This window comes from Rattus norvegicus, chromosome 10 (assembly GCF_021556685.1).
Source record: "Rattus norvegicus strain SHRSP/BbbUtx chromosome 10, alternate assembly SHRSP_T2T, whole genome shotgun sequence".
Lineage (NCBI taxonomy): Eukaryota > Metazoa > Chordata > Mammalia > Rodentia > Muridae > Rattus > Rattus norvegicus.
Window position 1 is genome coordinate 108685869 of NC_141543.1, and position 20796 is coordinate 108706664.

The 20796-nt window shown below is 50.6% G+C and overlaps 1 protein-coding gene and 1 pseudogene across 4 annotated transcripts in view; one reads left to right on the top strand and one right to left on the bottom strand.

Annotated features, from left to right (window-relative positions):
- The window catches only part of Sec14l1 (SEC14-like lipid binding 1), a 47177-nt gene that overhangs the window by 8636 nt on the left and 17745 nt on the right, over positions 1-20796 (top strand). For all 3 annotated transcript variants that reach the window (NM_001443713.1, NM_001108309.2, XM_087573314.1), the window contains 1 exon segment: positions 20640-20789. In NM_001443713.1, coding sequence (NP_001430642.1) covers positions 20640-20789 — 150 coding nt within the window.
- Positions 7382-17267, bottom strand: Rpl12-ps9 (ribosomal protein L12, pseudogene 9; annotated as a pseudogene). Its single transcript, XR_015631372.1, has 2 exons — positions 13733-17267; positions 7382-7515 (listed from the first exon to the last, which is right to left on the bottom strand). The product of XR_015631372.1 is annotated as a ribosomal protein L12, pseudogene 9 (transcript).

A 20796-nucleotide genomic window follows, 5' to 3' on the forward strand; every position in this document is an offset into this window, starting at 1 on the left:
AAGGTTGAGAACCACTGGCTTACTTGGCTCCTGCTTCAGTAAAGTGGTTTGCATTTGGATGTCTGCCTCTTGGTCCCTATTCTGAGCTCCCTTCCTTCTTGTTTGCATCCAGGCCTCTGATTTGTTAGTGAAACTAGGTCATTTGTCCTGTGTGTTCCCACTGCAACCTTTTGCTGATTCAGTTGTTCTCTTAGCCAGGAGGCAGAGAGGGCCCAGCCTGAGCAGTCACCTGACTGCCGCTCATCCTCCACAGGCCTGCAGGTGGAGGCTAAGTCGAGGAACACCCACCCTGCTCCCATTCTCTCCCGAGAATGTGCGCGCTAAGTGCTCAGCCTCACCAGGGTAAACTGGGCCGCCGGCTGGCCTATTTATAGTTTCTTTTTAACCTGGTGACTTGGGTGGCATGCTTGTGCTGTGCGCCATGGCTTTATTGGCCGGTTTCTGTGGAGTGTGTGTAGGAAGCTCTTGGCAGAAGGCTGGTCCATGAGAAGTGGGGTGTGATCAGGTGTCCGCTTGGGCTCTGTCCTGTGCTCTCTCTGCGCTCCAGTCACAGCCACCACCAAGACCAAGCCTCAAGCTGTCAAGCCAAAGAATCTCCCCGTGGGACCAGCGGGAGCACCCCCTCTTCCCCCACCCCCACAGCCTGTGGGCCCCCACTCTGTTCTCAGCTCTTCCATGGCTCCCAGTGGTGCTTGGGTGTCCAAGAGCCTGAGAATCAGACGGCCCCAGCCTTGTTCAGACCTGGGGATCCCCAAGGTTGCCCCTGTTGTCTTGCACCTCAGACTGTGCTTCCCCACCCTGGAGCTGCACCCTGTGGCTTCTCTACAACACAGCACCCGCCCAATGACTGGCGTGGGGGTCAGCACAGTCACCTCCTGTGTCCTGTCTCCCTGTGCCCTGTGGCGGAGCAGACGCAGGACCCCACTAACCTACAACTGGTGCTACCAACTGGGGCAAACCCAGCTGAAGCCTACTCCCAGCTGGTGACCCACAGAGACCCACAAAGGAACCCCAGATTACTCAAGGACTGTTTATCTACAGTGCTGCTGCCACAGATCGGGCAAGACTGACCACCCTCTCCTCAGACCTGCCTTCTTCCAGACACCCCATCCGACTGAAGCAAACATACTGAGACCCACAGAGCACAGACTTGGGAGTTTCCAGCTTCCAGTCAAATGGCGACTGAACTCAGGGAAGTTACATGATAGTAAGAAATCATGATGTCTAGCTAGATTAACCTAATGTTGTTTCAAACCAGTGTTAATACCTTGACAGACTACAACCATGGAATAGTTAATTGGTTCTATACTCCCTTGTCTTCCCAACCCCCACCCTCATCCCTCCTTACCCCTCTGGCTTAGTTGTGCTATCCCTCCGGCCTGTGTAGTGATTTATTTTGATACTTATACCCCACCCGAAATTTTCACTACAAATGACACAGTCACTCTAGTGACACCTCTCCTTCAAAATATAATAAAAATGGGAGATGTGGGACTGTGAAAGGCAGCCTGGCCTGGTTGAGTTATGGCTTCAAACCCTGGAGTTTCGCTTGATTCCCGGGCACCAGGCTCCTGTCACTAGCCACAGTCCCCATAGATTTGTGGCCGTCAGTCACATAAGGGCAATGCCCCAAGCTCCTCCACAGGTAGAGGACAGGACCTATAGTCATGTGGGTTCAAGGCAGATCTCCATTTATAATGAGGTACTTAAAGACCTGGAGGCTTAACTAATAAACTCTCCTTCCCAGACACTCCTCCCTGCAAAAGGTATTTAATCCCAGGCCCACCCTGAGAAGTGGGGTGCTGTTTTACACATCCTCTTTCCGCCATGACAGTAAATGTCTTAAAACCATGGACTGGGGCTGGAGAGATGGCTCAGTGGTTAAGAGCACTGACTGCTCTTCCACAGGTCCTGAGTTCAAATCCCATCAACCACATGGTGGCTCACAACCATCTGTAATGGGATCCGATGCCCTCTTCTGGTGTGTCTGAAGACAGTGACAGTGTACTTATATATAATAAATAAATCTTTAAGAAAGAAAAAAAAAAAAAAAAAACCAAACCATGGACTGTGTCTCTTCCATCGGATCCGCCGTGGAGAAGGCCTTTGCCTACAGAGCCGCCATACCTGTTCCTCTTTGTCTTGAGTCTGTACAGGAATGAAAGCTGTGTGTGTTTTCTAGTGGTGTTGGTTACCTGTAACATGTTGGGTGCTACCCATCACCCTTGGAAAGGACGTGCTTGGAGGCTGGGGTGACAGGTTTTTGTGTGTGTGTGTGTGTGTGTGTGTGTGTGTGTGTGTGTGTGTGTGTGTGTAAGAAAAATGCTATGTAGTTCTTTCTTAAGTCCCAGCTACTGGGGAAGTTGATGCAGGAGGATCACTTGAGCCTAGAATTTGAGTGCAGTCTGGGCAACATAGTGAGAGCTCACTTGGAGGAAGGGAGAAAAGGAAAGAAGCCATCTGCCTGCCTGTCTGTCTGTCTGTCTGTCTGTCTGTCTGTCTGTCTGTCACAGGTATATGCCGCCCTGTTTTGCACCCAGTGGTTGGATGGTCCCTAAGGTCTGTCTTACTCTTTATCCTGAATGGGTACTGCACGGGTCTGTCTTAGCATGGTTGGTCTGGGAAGGATGCTCGTGTCTCTGCATCACTTCTGCTTCTGGTAATGATGACTTTATCTTTTGTGTTTGGGATTGACCTACACTGAGGGACATCCTAGCCATTGGTCCTGAAGGGTGTGACAGGTGACAGCGGAGCATCTTTTGGTCGGGTGTTTGTGACTCATGCTTGGATCATGTCCTGAGAGACTGATGTAGATCACAGTCCGTGAGTTGGCTTGAGTTTGTGTTCAGGCTGTGGCTGACCGTTACTGGGGCTGCCTGACTGTGTTTGCCCCACAGCACACTGCTCCCATCAGTTTCCTGCTGAACACAAGGTTCATTTTAAGTAACATTCTTCACTCTGAGTGAGTAGTTATGGGATTTTCTTTAGTTTTTCGAGACAGGGTTTCTCTGTGTAGCCCTGGCTGACCTGGAACTACCTCTGAGCAGGCTGGCTCCCAACTCACAGAGAGTAATTTGTTTTTTTTTTTTTTGTTTTTGTTTAACATGTCTAAGTCTGAGAAGTTCTTAACTGAATCAGTTTTCTTGGTAGCTGTTATTCTGTGATGTTTGTTCGTCCTAATCAAGAAATGCATTTCTTTTCTTGTTGTGTTTCTTGCCTGTGCACATATTGGAAACCAAGGCCAGAGCTGAAAGTTCAGGTAACTAGATTTAGAAGCAAAACGATTTAGGATAATGGGATGCTTAGGGCTGCTCCCAGACACCAACTCGACCGACCGACTGACTGACCAATCAAGCGACCCCTGCATTAGTGGTTAACAGCACTGTTTACAATGCTGGTTCTTACCTTACCGTGCTGACACTGCTAAGTCTGCATTTCTAGGAGCAGGCATACAGTCTGCGGTGTCACCATCAGGTGCTGTGCTTCTGAAACCCGCTCAAGCTGGAAAGCTGCTGGGTTAGACCCTTCTCGGGGAGTTAAGAGAAAGCAAGAGAAATGTTCTGGTTGTAACATTTTAAACTGAAAATTTGAAAGGAGTAAGGAGTAAGGAACGGGTCCTTCAGCAGCTGTGCACTCAGGTCAGCTCTTCTGGCTGCTTTCCTGTAGGGAGTGGGGCACACCCTGGGGGTATTGTCTCCATGCTCTGTGGGCTTCTCCAGAGTGCTGCTCTTTTGGGTAGCCACAAAGTTATGTTAAAAAATGGGTGCTTAACCTGTCTTAAGTGTGGATGGCTTTATTTGCTAAGTTTCCAGTAGATCTGTACTATATGTTAAATATTTTCTTTTCTTTTCTTTTCTTTTTTTTTTTCCGGAGCCGGGGACCGAACCCAGGGCCTTGTGCTTGCTAGGCAAGCGCTCTACCGCTGAGCTAAATCCCCAACCCCTATATGTTAAATATTTATGGTTGTAAAATATGCATATAATAAATTTAAGTGTATTTTTTTTTTTTTTTTGGTTCTTTTTTTCGGAGCTGGGACCGAACCCAGGGCCTTGCGCTTCCTAGGTAAGCGCTCTACCACTGAGCTAAATCCCCAGCCCCATTTAAGTGTATTTTAAGTGAGTAGCTTAAGAGTATTAAATACAGACATGTAATTAATTACAATACATCTGTCTTAACAACCATTCCAAACAACACTGTACCAGTAAATGCTGACACACGCCCTAGCCATTGTTCTAGTCTCTTTTGTTGTCAATGCTAGGATGGAACCCAGGGCCATGTGTGTGCGAGGCAAGTGCCCTTCCACTGAGCTGCCCAGCTCCAAGTCTGTTTTCTGTCTTCTCTAAGGGCCACAAAGAGGTGGAAGCAAGTTTGATCTTTGGCCCTCCTTTATCTGACTTAGCCTAGTTCTCAAGGTTTATCTGTGCTGGACGAAAATGTCCTTCCTTTTTCTTTTTTCTTTGTTTTTGAAATAGGGTCTTAGAATGTAGCCCTAGCTGGCCTGAAAATTCTTTGTAGACCAGGCTAGTCTAAGACTCAGAGATATGACTGCCTCTTCCTTCCCAGTGTTGGGATGATTCATTTTCAAAGCTGGATAGTGTAGTCCGGTGTGTGTGCACACTTTAGTTCATTTATTGATGAACACCTTGGTTGCTTCTACCTTTGGCTTTGAATGCACACTGTTAACATTTTAAAATGTTATTCTGTGTGTCTCTAATGTGTGTGCCTGTGTGTGGAAGTGAGCAGACACCTGTCTGGAGTTTATCACTCCTTCCATTGTGAGGCTCTTGGGATCATACCCGTGTTCAAATGCCTTTCCCCCGAGTTACTGTGCCAACCCCTGCACTGTACTTATGAATTTGTTAAGATTTATTTTTATTTTATATGGGTACGTCTTTTGCCTGTGTGTATGCCTGTTTACCATATGTGTGCCTGGTGCCTGCAGGGTTCAGAGAGTGTCAGATCCCTTGGAATGGAGAGATCTCCATGTACGCTGTTGTGGGCCACCTTGTGGGTGCTGGGAACCAAATCTAGGTCCTCTGTAAGACAGCAAGTGCTCTTAACCACTGAGCCATGTCTCCAGCACCATACTGTACATTTTTAAAAACTTTTTGTTGTAAGATTAACCAAAAATAAATGGTAGGGATTACACGCCTCCCAGGAGTGATTCGTCTTGAACTCGATGACTTGAGGACAAGGTCTGGCTCTGTAGCCTAGTCTGACCTCAAACTCATGCACGTTTCCCGGATGCTGGGGCGGAGGCTTGTGCAGGCCAGCCTAGCTCTAGTGCATCCTCACACAGCCCCAGATGTCGGTGCAGTCATCCCAAGTACAGGTGTGGTGTGGAGCTCGTCTTTCCTTCTGTGGTGTTGGGGCTCAAACCCAGGGCCTTCCCACACAGCACTGTCTTCCCCATGTATCCTGCTGTGGAAGTGGAATGACGCAGAGTCCTCTGTTGTGAGAACTGGTGAGCCCTGCCGTTTTTGGGGGACGACTGTGGCAGAACAAGAGCTTCCCGCAGGTAGCCCTGTGGTTCTGTGCCAGCCTGGACTGCTCTTGACTTCCGGTCTTCTGCTGAGTGTGACTTAAGCCTGAGTCCCTCAGGCTCTGCGCAGCTGCAGACCTGACAGCAGGGCACGATAGGAACTTTGCTGGCGCCTCTGCCAGCTCCCGGCACTGACCGCTGATCCACGAGGCTTTGACTCTAGCTCATGACACTCGATATTTCCCTAGCTCATTACATTCTTTTATGTGGGCAAACACACGGCATTGTAAAGCTGACAGCTGCGATTCCCTGGAACACCAAATGCTTTTCTGACGGCCACGGATTATCTTACACCCAAAGTCTGTGAACTGTTCTACCAAGTGGAGCTTGACTGGGAGGACTGTGCGGGGCGGCTGGATGCGCAGCTGCGCAGTCCATTCTGCTTTCTTATCTTATTGTTTATATCTCTTCTCCTCGGGTCAGGGTCTCTGACCCATGCTGCCTCCAGCTCCCTGTGTGAGACAATGACCTTGGACTCCCTACTCACCCTCCCGCCTCGACCTCTCAAGTACTAATATTGTAGGCGTGTGCCACACACTTGCTTTATGCAGCTCAGGGGTTGAGTCCAGGGATTCCTAGGTCCTAGGAGGCTCTGCCTAGAGAGAGCACTGCTGCAGCCCTGGTGCCCTCGAACCGCTGTAACTGAAGCTGGCCTTTCCTTGGATAACTGAAGAGTGCATCAGGACGCAGAGATGGCTTTCCCACGTGCCTGTGGCCAGGCACTGCCGGCAGCAGTGGTTTGCTTTATTTTTGTGAACAGCAGATAATGCTGTTTTAATAGTTGAGAGCAAACACAAAGAGTGGATTAACATGCTGCCGGTGTGTTAGAGCCAAGGACAGCACGAGCTGCCCCGGACGAGGGTGGGAGGAGCAGTCTGCAGCCTGCTTAGCAGAGAGCCAGAGCTAGGGCCTGTCCCAAGGAACTGCCGGCCCCGTGGTTTTACGTCCCGGAGAAGCTGTCCTCTGCTGGCTACCAGGTCCGGCAGAGTGTGCGTTGTCACTAGAGCTTGCTCATGTGTGAGGAGCCCCTGCCCGCCAGTTTCCTTGCCTGCTTGTTTTTGATGCAGGGTCTGGCCACGTTGGCTGGCCTGGCTCATGCTCCAGGTTGATGTGTGGTCCTTCCACCTCAGTCCTGTGAGCGTCTGGGAGCACCAGTGCCAGCACACTGGGCCTCCTCTACTGTACCCACTTAATAACATTGCAATAAGAGCAGCTGCTCAGTGCTTGGGATTGAAGGAATATTTTCTCTTTTAAGAGGGGGTTCCTTTGTTAGCTGGGAGTGAGTGTGGCAAGCACCTCGAATCTCAGCACCCAGCACTGGTGGGCTGTGAAGAAAGTTTGAAGCCATTCAGGGAACATGAAGAGACTCAGTCAGTCAGTCAGATTCTCTCAGGAATCCATAACAACCAGACCCCTAATCTGGGTTTTGTTTGAAATCCAACTGGCGATGGGCAGTTGCAGGGGAGGGGGATGTCCTTGCATAGGTCTGTTCGTGTCCACACATGGTTTGTTGACTGAGGAGTGTTAGACAGCTGAGCTGTGTGTGTAGCACTTGGGTGCTGTGGTCCTCAGAGGTTGCTGGATATGGGGAGTTGTCCTCTCATAGCATAGCCTAGGTGGGCTTCGATCTTGTAATCCTCCTGCCTCAGTGCTGGGATCACAGGCATGAACCACCACGTGTGGCCCAAAAGTTTAGAACTTTGAAGAAACTTAGCAAGTATTAACTGTGTAGCAGTGAGGCGAGGAGGACCATGTGTCTCTGGGGGTGGGAAAGGATTCCGAGGCAGCCCAGTGTGCCGCATTCCGGAATCCCGTGGGTCTCTGGAGTCAACACATCGCTTACCCTGTGCTGGTTCTCAGGTGTGCAGGGGGCGGCAACGCCGTCTCCACAGGCTGAATGATGAGCCCATCTGGCCTGGCCTGGAGACCAGCCTGGCTTGCTGTGTGGCTGGACATGCCTGCTGCCGAGCCAGCTGGTGCAAAGCAGAGAGCAAGGGGCAGGGGCAGGGGCAGGGGCAGGGGCAGGAGCAGAGTGTACTGTAAACCAGAGCGGCCCCTGCTGTACACGGCCTGAGCTCTCCTCAGCCCCTTTGGTCAGTGGGCAGCTCGCAGTTACCCAGGGGCCAGTTTAGAGTCGTCTCGCTTTAAGAGACCTTCCGCCTTTCCCCAGGTCTCTCTCTCCCTTGGATCCTTCTGGTCTCACCTGCTCCCTGCCATGCCAGTCAGTACCCTCCATCCTCAGCATCCCTCCGTGGGGTTTCATGGCCCACCCAGGCCCTTTTAGGCGGCACAGCATTTGTCTGTCAAGCGCTGCGTGTGAGTTTCAGGCTCTAATTTGCCCTCTCATATTGCCTCCCAGTTAGTCTTCGAATGACAGGCTGTGGAGAAGGGCCATCGAGTGGACACATGATGACCGAGGGGGAGGGCGTGGAAGCAGAATTCAGGAACTCAGTGGGGGTCATCATGATGCCCACGGCGCATCTTTGGACCCTATTGTGCAAGGTTGCCTGTGTGGGCTGTTGTCTGTGAACAGCAGTATGCTTCCTGGGCTGTGGGACCCAGGCTGGTGTGAACACTTATTCAGGCTGTCTGACATCATTGTGTGGGGAGTGTTAGTACCATTAGCAGGGCCTGCTTCGGGGCAGCCTCCAGCAAGGACACACTCCAGAGAACACCCTGGTCTGTGTATTGTGAATTTCTCTCGTCATACTCACCTTTGGGCTTACTTAACGGTGGGATGTGCTAGCTCCTTAGCCAAGTCTGGCCTGTCTTCATTTATAAAGGAGGTGCTTTGTTCTCAGTGCCTAGTGAGGTGAGATAGTGTGTCTTGTCCCTGTCTTCTGTCAGCCTCTCCTGATGGAGGGAGGTCAGGGTGCTAATGTTTACAGCCGGCTTCTTTTTTCACAGTTGGTGAGCTACAAATTAAAACAACAGCTTTGTGGCGCGGCCTTGTGTGTTTGCACCTTACATTTTTGGGACCTGGGAGGTGATTGCCATTTCACTTGATGAACATGGGCTTTCATGTGCTCCATGTTCAGAGAGCCATGGAATGAAGTCCTTAGTCTGGCCAGGCCCAGGATTTAGGCCTGAAATCTCAGCTGCTTTGGAGGCTGAGACAGGGGGATTACAAATTCCAGGCCACCCTAGGAAACTTAAAGAGACCTGGCTTCAACATAAACAGTGCAAAGGTTGGGATACAGAGCCGTGGTGGTGGTGCCGTGCCTGCCCGACTACAGGAAGCCTGCCCAACATGCAGTGCATCAGGGAAGATCCCCAAGCACAGTCAACTGGCCCCTGGCAGTGTGCCCCTGACTGTCCTTGCCACTGCTTCCCTCCCAGGAGCTCAGCGTGCTGTGATCGCCCTGGGACAGGGTCTGAAGTACTGGCCTTTCTTAGTCTTTCAGCGGTGCTTTGAGTTGAGAAAGATGATACCCTGTGAGTGATCACCTTCCCCAGGACACTGCGTGTGGGGGTGGGGGCTGTCACACTGTGTGTGTGTGTGTGTGTGTGTGTGTGTGTGTGTGTGTGTGTGTGTGTGTGTAATAGCTGACCATGTGCATACACGCAGCATTTTTTTTTTTAGATTTATTTATTTTACATATTTGAGTACACTGTAGCTGTCTTCAGACACACCAGAAGAGGCATTGGATCCCATTACAGATGGTTGTGAGCCACCTTGTGGTTGCTGGGAATTGAACTCAGGACCTCTGGAAGAGCAGTCAGTGCTTGTGACCACTGGGCCATCTCTCCAGCCCCCAAGTAGGCTTTATTTTTTAGAGCAGTTTTATGTTCAAAGAAAATTGAGCCTCTGGGCCCTGGAGCTTTTGGGGCGCCTCCCTCCCTCCCGCCTTGCATTTTTCCTGTGCGGTTGATTCTTGCTACTGAAGAGGTGACTTGTATTCTGCTCAGAGCTGCACTTTCCCAGGAGCTCCACTAATGGTGGTGCCTGTGGCCAGACGCACACAAGCCTGCTGCTGTGGAGCCTCTGCTGCAACCATCCTGGCTATTTCAGAATGAAGTAGAGACGTTCCCCCTTCAACCTCGGTGCATGTTTGAAATGTTGTTCACATAACTTAATAAGTGGTATGCGGCCCACCTTAGGTTAACAAGGGTGCAGCCCCACACACCCCCAGCAGAGCTTCACAGAATAGCATTGGGGTTGACAACTCAGATAAGCCAACTGGAAATGGTCGGAATGGTTAGCCTCAGGACGTACACAGGTACAAGGTGTGGCGTCTTCAGGCCGGGGTCTGGATGTCAGTCTTGAACTGCAGAAACGACAGGCCTGGTTTAAAACAGAAGGTGCAGTTAACCAAGCCTGCTTGCTTATACTTTGAATTGATTTGAAGACTCAGCAGCTCGCTTCAGCCTGTTACTGTATGAACATTTCTTGGTGGTAATGCTTGGGAATTCTTTTTTGCAAGATAAAAATGTGTCTCCGTGTGATTACCTACATGAATGAACGTGCACACCGTGCTTGAGCCGTGTGCCAGCAGAAGCCTGGAGTGTCAGACCCCTGAGACGGAAGCCACACATGGATGTGAGCTGCTGAGGTGCTGCGGGGAACAGAGCCTGGCCCGCTCTCTGCAAGAGCAACCCGTGCTTTCCATCATGGAGTCGTCCATCTCTCCAGCACCCTTAAGTGTTTCTGGATGTGAGGGTGGCGGGCTCAACATGTGTCACCCCATTGCTAGCAAGGGTCGATCCATCAGATCTCTCCGGCAGCCTGCGTGCCCCTCCTCCCTCACTGCTCCGTGTTGAAGAGGATGATTTTCCCAGGGTAGAGGACTGACCCATATTCAGTCAAGGGTATATGAGTAGCCCTGCTTCCCCGCCAGAGCCTCCTGACAAGCTCTCAAGAAGAGAAGTATTTCAAGTAAAGCACTCTAGATGACCCTGTGAACTCGGTTCAGTTAGAAGCCGCAGAGGCAGTATGGACTAGACTTCCCCACACAGCCTCAGAGCAGACATAAGTGCTGTCTGTCACGCAGGACTCAGGTGGGGCACACGGCCAGTCTTGGTTGCAATGAGATTCTGCCTTTAAGAAAAAAAGGAAAAGCCAGGCATAGTGGCTTTGTCATTTCAGCACTTGGGAAGCAAAGGCAGGAAGAGTGCTGAAAATTTGAGGCCAGCCTGAGCTACAGAGTGAGACCCTCTCTTAGAACCGATTGTCAGTTTGTAAGTTGACCATGTGCACCCAAGTAGGCTTTATTTTTAAGAGCAGTTTTATGTTCAAAGAAAATTGAACCGCAGCCTGGGCATTCGTGGTGCCTCCCTCCTGCCTTTAGTTTTCCCACTCGTGTCCTGTGTGAGAGTTCTGGTGACTTATAATCTGCTCCAGTCACTGATGTATGTGCCCGTGGGCAGGTGTAACCGGGTGCAGACTTGCTGATTTATTTTTCCCCCTCCACAATCCTTTGCTTTTGCTTCTGTTGGAGATCCCATTGCTGTGTAGACCTGGATGGGCTACCCCGGTGCTGTGTAGAGTGAAGAGGGGGCTGCTACCTACACAGACCCCACACACCACCACGGGTCAGTGTGCTCTTTCTCAGTACAACGCTGGAGGGTTTTAGAAGGCATCCCCCTTCCTTCCTGTGATCAGCATCGTGTGGGAGCGAAGGAGCAGGCCCGTGAGATTCTGACATGCGGATGCACAATGTCCTGGTCTGCAGTGTCGGCCAGCCCCTTCCCTTGAGTGCTGTGTGCACGCTCAGACAAGAGCTGGTTGTGCATGGGGTGACAACTGAGTGGATGTTGGGGAGGCATGCAGAGGGTGCCTTAGTCAGAGGGGGTGTGGAGACCTGTGGTGTCCATCAGGTCTGTTGCTGGGTTCATGCTTAGACCATCCATGTCTCCCCACATGGAATCTCTAAGATTTCACGTATCCGAAGCTAGCCTTGAGGACCACTTCGAATTTCTGATCCTCCTGCCTCCACCGCTTGACTGCTAGGTTCATAGCTTGTGCCACCACACCTGGTTTATGTGGTGTTAGCTGAAGCCAGAGCTTCACAGTGAGAGGCAACACTCATATTTTTTTAAGATTTATTTTATGTATATGAGTACACTGTAGCTGTCTCCAGATACACCAGAAGAGGGCATCAGATCTCTCCACAGATGGTTGTGAGCCACCATGTGGTTGCTGGGAATTGAACTCAGGACCTCTGGAAGAGCAGTCAGTGCTCTTAACCACTGAGCCATCTCTCCAGCCTGGACACTCACATTTTAATGGAAGCTCTGAGCAGAAAGCTGAATGCTGGGCACTAGGAAGCCCTGCTGTGTGTGTTCTTAGCTGACCATGTGTGGCCTGTGGGATAGGACTTTTCTATCCTCTAGGATAGAAAGCATAGGACTTTGTGGACAAAATCACCCGCCAGGCACATTTGTCAGTACCATGGACTTTGGGGTTTCTCTAAGGTGAAGTTCATATTTAAACTTCAAATATGTTTGGTTTTAGAGGAAATAGTTTGGGATAATGGCTTGGTATCTATAAGGTTTTACATGCGTCTTTTCTAGCCTAGGACTGACAACGGAGAGAGGGGACACTGTAGTCACCTGACTGACAGTGGAGAGAGGGGACACTGTAGTCACCTGACTGACAGAGTTGCAAAGCCAGCAGTGCTGAGTTTGGGAATGGCCTCTGATTGGGCCCCGTTGTTAGATGTACCTACCTACTTCGGCTATGTTTCAAAGGGGCTCAGGTTTTCAGACTTTTAGTTTCTTTAAATATCTTATTAAGTATTAACACAAAGTTGAGTGCAGGCTCGGTCGAGGACCAAGAGTTGAGGCAAGCTTGGGCTGAATGGTGAGTAAGACTCCATCTCACACAACTGAGTGTACGTACTGGGGTAGCCTGGGACTGGGCACTGCCTAGGAGAAGGGTCCCTTCCTCCTCCTCCCATCCATCCATCTTCCTTTCTTTCTCCCTCCCTCCCTCCCTCCCTGCCTGCCTGCCTGCCTGCCTGCCTGCCTTCTTTCTTTCTCTCTCTCTCTCTCTCCCTCCCTCCCTCTCTCTCTCTCTCTCTCTCTCTTTCTTTCTTTCTTTCTTTCTTTCTTTCTTTCTTTCTCTCTCTCTCTCTCTCTCTCTCTCTCTCTCTCTCTCTCTCTTTCTTTCTTTCTTTCTTTCTTTCTTTCTTTCTTTCTTTCTGTTTTTGGTCTTTTCCCCCCCTAGACAGGATCTTACTGTGTAGTCCTGGCTGGCGCAGAACCCTCTATGTAGACTGAACAGACTGGCCCTGAACTCACAGAGATCCTCCTGCCTTTGTCTCCCAAGTACTGGGATTAAAAGTGTGCCACCAGGGGTTGGGGATTTAGCTTAGTGGTAGAGCCCTTGCCTAGCAAATGCAAGGACCTGGGTTCAGTCCCCAGCTCCGAAAAAAAGAAAAAGAAAAAAAAAAAGTGTGCTACCTTTAATCTGTGCCACCTTTAATCTGTGCCAAAGGTAGGTTTTCCTAGTGGCCTTCTGTCAGGAACACACAAGCCCACAGAAGAATGAACTGTGATCTAAAGCAGTTTCCTGGGAGCTGTCAATATCAATGTCTGGACTCAGGTCTCCATAGGTCTTCACCCTGCCCCATGGTACAAGGGATCAGACGCAGGCCTTGTTCTTAAAGGCAAGTGCTCCACCACTGAGCTACCCTGCAGCCTATGCTTTTGAGTTGCAGCAATACACCAGGGTCCCTGAAGATCTGTGGTCCTTCCCAGGAAACTGTGTTTGGTGCAGAAATATGAACACCTTCTCTGGAGTTGACCTGGGCCATCTTATGTTTTTTCTCCTGGTGACCCTCGCTAGCTGTCCTCTGCAGGCCTCTACATAGATATTTCCACAAGGCTTTTCCTCCGTAAAGGCTTTACAGCCTTGCCCCAAGTGTGTGCTGTAGCCTAGAGAAGAACCTGTCACGTTATTGTTAAATAGGTCACTGGCTCATCCAAGTATCTAATGCTCCTGAGTCTTCCTGTGACATCCTCCAGAGTCCTTGACATAGGGCCTGTGTGTCACAGCTGTGTGTGTGTGTATGTGTGTGTGTACGTGTGTGTGTACGTGCAGGGGGTCAGGGAGTTGGTTTTCTCCTGGTACCTTATGGAATTTGGGGATCAAACTCTGGACATTAGGCCTGCACACTAGTGCCTCTACCTCTCGCCGTTTTAAATCAGAGAGTCTTGGATTGAGATTACTTTCTTGTTGCTCTTTACTAGCTGAACACTCCAGTGCACCACCATTGATGCCTTCTATGATGTCATGAGGCTGGCAGCCATCCACAGTGCAGCCCACCGACGGCGCGGTACCCAGGATCTGAGGGGCAGTGTTGACAATCTCATCAAAAGCGATGTTTCCAGTGTGTTTAATGTTCTGCTTCCTTCTGTCTCTCAGCTCCTTGAGGGCTTCAATGACCTACCAGGGCAGGGGCAGAGGGCACCACCTCAGGCTGGGCCTGTCTGTTCTGGATGGTCAGTTTCACTGTAACCATGAGTCCTTTCCAGTCACCGGTGGCGTTGCAGTGTCATCACCACCTTTTTTTTTGGAGACAGACCCGGGGGACCGATCTTGGGGCTAAGGCGGATGTGGCCCTGCCTCCAGTGCACCTCAAGTGCATGGCTTTGATCTTGGGGTCAGCCTTGTGCAGCATGGTGGAGGTGGCAGGTGTCGGATGAACCTGGATTCTGGAAGACCGGAGAAGTTGCACCATTGCCTCCTCTTTTGCGGACCCTGGTTTGTTTTCTGAGGCAAGGTTGGCCTTGAGTAGTGGGAGGGCAGCTGAGCACCAGCACCCTGCCTCTGGGTTGCCTCTGGGTTGTTATTTCCACAGAGAGTGAGTCATGGCGCCAGGACACAAGGACTTGGTCAGCCTGCTCTTCTGAATGTGTTGAAGGATTGTTTCTTGCTGTGGTAGTGAGGGGTTATGGTTTAGTTTATGTATTTCACTGACTTTCCCAGGGTAAACCTATGCCAATAATCGCTTTTTGGGTCATATCTAGTGTTCCTTGCTTTGTTAGTAGAATTGGTTGTGAACACAGTTCAGTTTGGAAGGGGGTTTGTTCTTTAAACTGAATTTTTCTTTTAACTAAGTTTTCCTGGCACGGTGCAGTACTCAGCTCATTAATTCAAAGTCAGTCCGCCTTCACTAATGCGGTTCTCTTCAGCACAGTGCTCGCCTTTAATGTGTCAGCAGCACATCCAGAAGATGGCTAAGAGCTGAAAGCTCTGTTGCCACCCCCTAAACTGCAGGCTCAGAACCCAGCGAAGGGGAGGAGTGGGTGTGGACTCGGTGGGAGGAAGAGCTATCCAGGAGGAGCTTCCTTCTGGGGGAGGCAAGTTAATAAGGACCTGTGTTGTTTTTATTCTTCAGACAACTACTGCTTTAAACACAGTGCAATCGATCACAATAGCTTTCTCTTTCCAGAGCCAGCCCCCTTAGAAGGGAGCCTCAGAGGGCATCTCTTCCTTGAAGAACTGATTCATGCTGGCTGTGCTTTCTTTGTTCAGCCCCCTTGACTCATTGCTGAATGCTGGGCGAGCTTAGGAAGCCGGGTATGCTACAGACTAGGATGGCTTTGTGGGGTTGCTGCTGCCCCTCTGGATCTCCTGTGCAGAGCGAGCTGATGTGGCCCTTGGGCTTTGAAACCAGGAGGCTTCCTGCTGCCTAGACTTCATGTGCTTGGGCTCCGTGCCACCTCCAGCCTCTGAACTGGAGCTGGAGGAAGGCCTGCGAGAGGTACCACCCAGTAGTCCTGCACTGGGGTGGAGCTCTGACAAATACTGTGTGGGCCTTCACGTGCAAGCTATAGCATTGTCACACTTAGCCAGCCGCATGAAAGAAAAACAGAACATCCTGTGCTAGTGTCTTTCCTTCCTTCCTCCCTTCCTCCCTCCCTTCCTTCCTTTCTTCCTAACTTCTTTCCCTCCCTCCCTCCCTCCTTCGTTCCTTCCTTCACAAAAGAAAAAAGACAGCCCCAGGGCTTGAGCCCATAGCTGTGTCCACGTGACTGACTGCATAGCTACTGAGCGATACCCTAGCCCTGGCTTCTGGTTTTGTTTTTGATTTTTTTTTTTTTTTTTGTTTTTTGGTTTTTTTTTAATTTGAGATGCTTGTCAATAGAACCTAGGGCCTCTATGAAGGTGCTTCCCTCCAAGACTTAGCCCCAAACAGTCCCTTCAACTGTTTTACTTTTTGTTTTGAGTTAGGGTCTCACTAAGTTGTCCAGGCTGCTCTTGGACTTGTGATCTCCTGCTTCTGCCCCTGAGTACCTGGCGTTACATCCTAGGCAGGCTCTTGGCTTCTAATTCCTATCAATATGTGAGTGTTCTGGCTAGCTGTAATACAGCCAGGGCTACATGGAGGAAACCCCGTATGGAAAAAGCAGAAGAGGAGGAAGAAGAGAAAGAGAAGGCAGAGGAAGAGGAGGAGGAAGAGGAGGAAGCGGGGGAAGAGGAAGCAGAGGAGGAGGAGGAAGAGGAGGTTTTCCTCATAAAAGCTCTTCCTTCTCCTTTGAATATTGCTAGAGAGGAACAGTAAACACCAGGGCAATTTTCCACACTTTTGTGGCAGGAATGTTTGAGGACAAGCTATGTCTATGTTGTGACACTTTAACTACTAAAGGCTGGGTTTTCTGAGAGGCCATTCTCCTGAATTACTGAGATCCCAGCCAGGCCTTTGAAGTACAGCAGTGATGCTGTTGCTAACGTGGGCTGCTGCCTCAGTGTCCCTGGGCTTCAGGCGCGGCTGTCCGTCCTCGTTCCAGGATAAGGTGGAAGCCCACTTTGCCCCACACCCCTGTAGACTACAGCCTTTTCCAGACATGTCTGTTTCTGTTGACTGTTAAGACTCTGGCACTTTGTTTCATTTTATGTGTCTTGGTGCTTTGCCTGCAAATATGTCTGTGTACTGCGTGTGTGCAGCGTCTGCAAAGGTCAGGAGGTATGGGACCTGGAGTTACAGACAGTTGTGAGCTGCCAGTGGGTACCAAACCTAGGTCTTCTGCAAGAGAGCTGGTGCTCTTAACCACTGAGCCCTCCAGCCTCACTTTTTATTATTTATTTATTGGTGGTGGGATGGGGTAGTTTTGGTTTTGCAAGACAGGGTTTCTATGTGTAGCTAGCTCTCTGGCTGTCCTAACTCACTCTGTAGACAAGGCTGGCCTCAAACTCACAGAGATCCCCCTGCCCCTGAGCCCTGCCCCTGCCCCTGCCCCTGCCCCTGCCCCTGCCCCTGCCCCTGCCCCTGCCCCTGCCCCTGCCCCTGCCCCTGCCCCTGCCCCACCCCTGCCTAGTGCTGGGATCAAAAGCATGCACCATCACTACCCAGCCCTGGGTTTTTTTCCTTTTTTTTAAAAAAAAAAATAATTTTAACTTTAGAATTATATAGGATTAGGATCTCCCTGAGGATCTTCTCATGAGTAGTGGCAGAGTAAACCTGGGTCTGCACACCTCTCTGGTACCCTGCTCTCCAGTGGACAGAGCTAGGGGAGAGAACAGGTTTTCCATGAGACCAGCTTGTCTCAGACTTGGGGCTGTGTAACAGCTTGCTAGGCACAGGCTGGGGCTGCTGCCGAACACTAGGCACTGGTGTCTGTGAGCTCCAGAGCTGTTCACAGCAGCCTCTGCAGGCTCCTTCCTTCCCCTTCCCCCTTTGGAAGTTAGTCCCCTGTGCTGATGGTACAGGACTCGTTGGCCATGGTGACTGAGAAACAAAGGCTGGATTCATTGGTTTGCTTAGGAAACCTTTTTCCATAATATAAAAAAAAGTTTATTAACAAAGACCGTATTTCAGGCATTGAGGTTCTTATTTTCCTGCGAGCAAATGGAGAAGTGGGATTTGGTCCTGCCCTGCGGTTGGTACTGCTGGATGGATAGACAGGAAGGGGCCTGGAGAGAGGAAGGAGCTCGAAAGCACTCTCTCTGCACGAGGAAGAGGGCGACTCTGTACCCTTTAGCCTCTGCTGAGTCTGGGTGCCCAGGTGCCCAGGCTGGTTCCCTTGAGGTACAAGGGAGGGGCTCTGCCATGTGAGAGACTGCACAGGTGGTGACTTCCTGGGGAGTAAAAAGGTTTCAGTTACAGGCCCTTCTGTGTAGATGGGACTACACAGCTTCCAGAAGGGAATAGGAAGGCCAGGCGTGGTGGCACACACCTTTATTCCAATCCTTGGGAGCCAGAGGCAGATCTGCAGAGGCTGGGTCTCTGAGTTTGGCCATGTAGAGAGACCCTGTCTCATCTTCCCCCCTCCCCATGTAATGGTGACTTCTGATTCCCCTGTCCCCATGTAATGGTAACTTCTGAAAGTGACTCCTTAGGCAGTGGCAAAGAAGAGCCTCCCTCCCTCTGCCATTTCTAGGTGGATGCCTAGTTGCTCTTTCTTGAGAGCTACAGTCTGGATGGAGCCCTCGTGTCCTTGGTTTTTTGGTATGTCTGTGACAGGTGTGGGCTGGCTCTCAGCTCCTCCCTACTGAGTGCTTTCAGTGTGTGACACTTATTCCCAGGAAGACTTGGTCAGTCATGGCCTCCTGAGGCTCGCGTCCATAGAGGAATCTGGCAGGTAAAGAAATGTTCCAATCACTGGCTGTGCATGGAGAGACATCTACTGTATGACGTGGGACATCCTGGCAGTCACAGAGTTTGGGATATATTTCAGTGGGGTAGAGGAAGAGTCCTGTGTGCAGCTAACCCTGTCCGCACCGTCAGTGCCCCATGCGGGCTGCCTTCCTGCCAAATGTCCTCCCATGCTCCGCTTCCTTCTCTCCCCAAGAGGAGGGCAGGGCTGCCGGCCTACGGAGGGCCTTGCCAGAAGATAAGGAGCCAGTTCTTCCTGCTGCACTGCCAGCTTCCTCCATTGCCTGAACCTTGGGGTACAGCTGCAGTTTCCTGTCCCCATTGCTGAGTGTAAGCAGATCTCTAGACCCGAGCCCCAGTGAGAACCCAAGACCTGTCCTCTGTGCCTGCATGCTCCTGCCTGCCGGCCAGGCTCTCTGGGGCTCCCTCGCTGTGCAGCACCTCTGCATTCTGGATCCTCTGCAGTGTGGTGGGCATTCCCTGCCTGCTCTTTGTGCTGTAGCTGCCTCCTGTGGTGCCTCCTAACCGTACTTCAGATGTATATGACCTGCAGCGTCTCAAAGAGCAAATGTGATGATCTTGGAGGGCAGGGGCTGAATGGAGTCCTAGCTACATCCCAGATGGAGTAACCCTGCCGTACTCCTGGCTGAGGTTGCCCACAGTCAGATAGGCATGCCTCGCAGGCGGGTGAGCGGCAACAGCCTTCTCCACCCTAGGCTGTGCTTGCTGGCATGCTGGCTCTGGGGCTGCGCCCGTTTTCAGGACTGTGTAGACAGCTGCTGACCGTCGGCACACATGTCCTCTTACATCCGCTTTGGTTGCAGTTAAGATGGGACATCACCATAAGTGCTCTCCCCAGTTTTAGTTAAACTCTGCAGAGGGGCGGCACCTGCCAGTCTTGTGTGGTGTTGCCTGCGGTGCCTTCTTCAATGAGGGGGCACTCGGCAGAACAGGTACGGGGCTTCCTGGGCCTGGACAGAGGCCTTAGGCGTGAGCGGGTCCCAGGACGGAGGCCTTAGGTAGGCGTGAACGGGTCCCTGCAGGGTTCACAGTTCTCCTCTCTGGCTGCAGCGTTAGCTAAGTCTGATGCATTACATCACAAGCTTTTCCTTCCCTTCCTTTTTGTTTTTGAGATCACTCTTGATTCATACTATATTAATAGAATTGAAAATAATACTCTAGTAGGCCTCCATGAGCTCCTCAAAGCCACTCCCACAGTGGTGACACATTGTAGCAATCTGTCCATCATCAGTGGTAGCCGCTCCAGCATGGGACAGGTGAAACCCCATCTCAAAGCAAACCAAACCAAAAGGAAAGATGGATTCTAGCGCTTGTGCCTGTTTGGGCTGTGGACACTGCACTCGCAAAGGTTTTCATACGTGTACGCTCTGAAGGATGTGGAGTTCATGCTGTGAGCTTGCATATAGACTTCATGTTCAGAGTTCAGGTTTGAGAAACCTGTCTGCTCCTCAGATTAGTTTAATCTGTTCACAATCCTGCCAGCAGGATGAGAAGTGTTTTTCTTTCCACATCCTCCCCAGTGTTCAGTGTTGTTTGTTTCTGCCATTTTGATGGTGCACAGTGTGCCCATGTGGCTCTCCCTGTGTCGCCCAGTGGCTGCTTTCTCTGCTGCCCATTTCTATAGGAGCTGTTTGCTGTGTCTAAGTTCCTTGGGAAATTGTTCCTGTTTCCCCCTTTTATAAGATGGCGGTCCCAATTTTTAGCACACTGTGGACTTGAACTCATGATCCTTCTGCCTCCAGCTTCAGGTGTCGGAGTTGTGGACATGGACCACCAGGCCTAGCGTTCCTTCCTGCTCTGAGTGGTATTGAGAGGGTTTTGCTTTGTTTTAGATCATGGTAAATATTTAACAAAAAAAAATATCGTCCTATTTTTTTCCTTCCATTTAATTCTTTTATTTTAAAGGTTTATTTATTTTATATATATAGTACACTGTAGCGGTCTTCAGACACACCTGAAGAGGGCATCAGATCTCATTACAGATGTTGTGAGCCACCATGTGGTTGCTGGGATTTGAACTCAGGACCTGTGGAAGAACAGTCAGTGCTCTTAACCACTGAGCCATCTCCCCAGTCAACATTTGTCGAAATGATTTAGTTAGAACCCAAGATGCAGCTCAGTTGAATGGGTTCTTAGCATGCACATGTTCAACTGAGCTGCATCTGGGGAGAGGAGAGGGTGATGAGCTGGGTCTGTTTGCCCACTGGTCTGTCTCCAGGTCTGAGTAGCCGGCCTCTGGCCATATGATGCCAGCCTAAGGGAACCCTTCCTGTTTGTTGTCTGCCATCTTGGTTCTTTTGCCTTGCCTATAGAATTGAAGGTCATCTTTCATTTAGCTACAAGGAAAGCCTGCTGGGGTGTGGCACTGTGTTGGACGAGCATTGGAAGGGGGATAATGGGGAGAGGGGCAGAATTGCCGTCCTCATCAGATCAGGGTTCCAGTCCTTGAACCTGGCTCGTCCCCTCCTGTAGGATCAGCTGTACTGTGGTCTAAGGTGCAGCAGCGATGGCTTTCATTTTCTCTCTGTCCTCAGGCCTATGAGAGGAGGTTTCCTACATGTCCTTTGATTCCAATGTTCGTGGACAGTGACACCGTGAGTGAGTTCAAGAGTGAGGATGGGGCTATTCATGTCATCGAGAGGCGCTGCAAGCTGGATATAGACGCACCTAGGCTGTTGAAGAAGGTAGCTA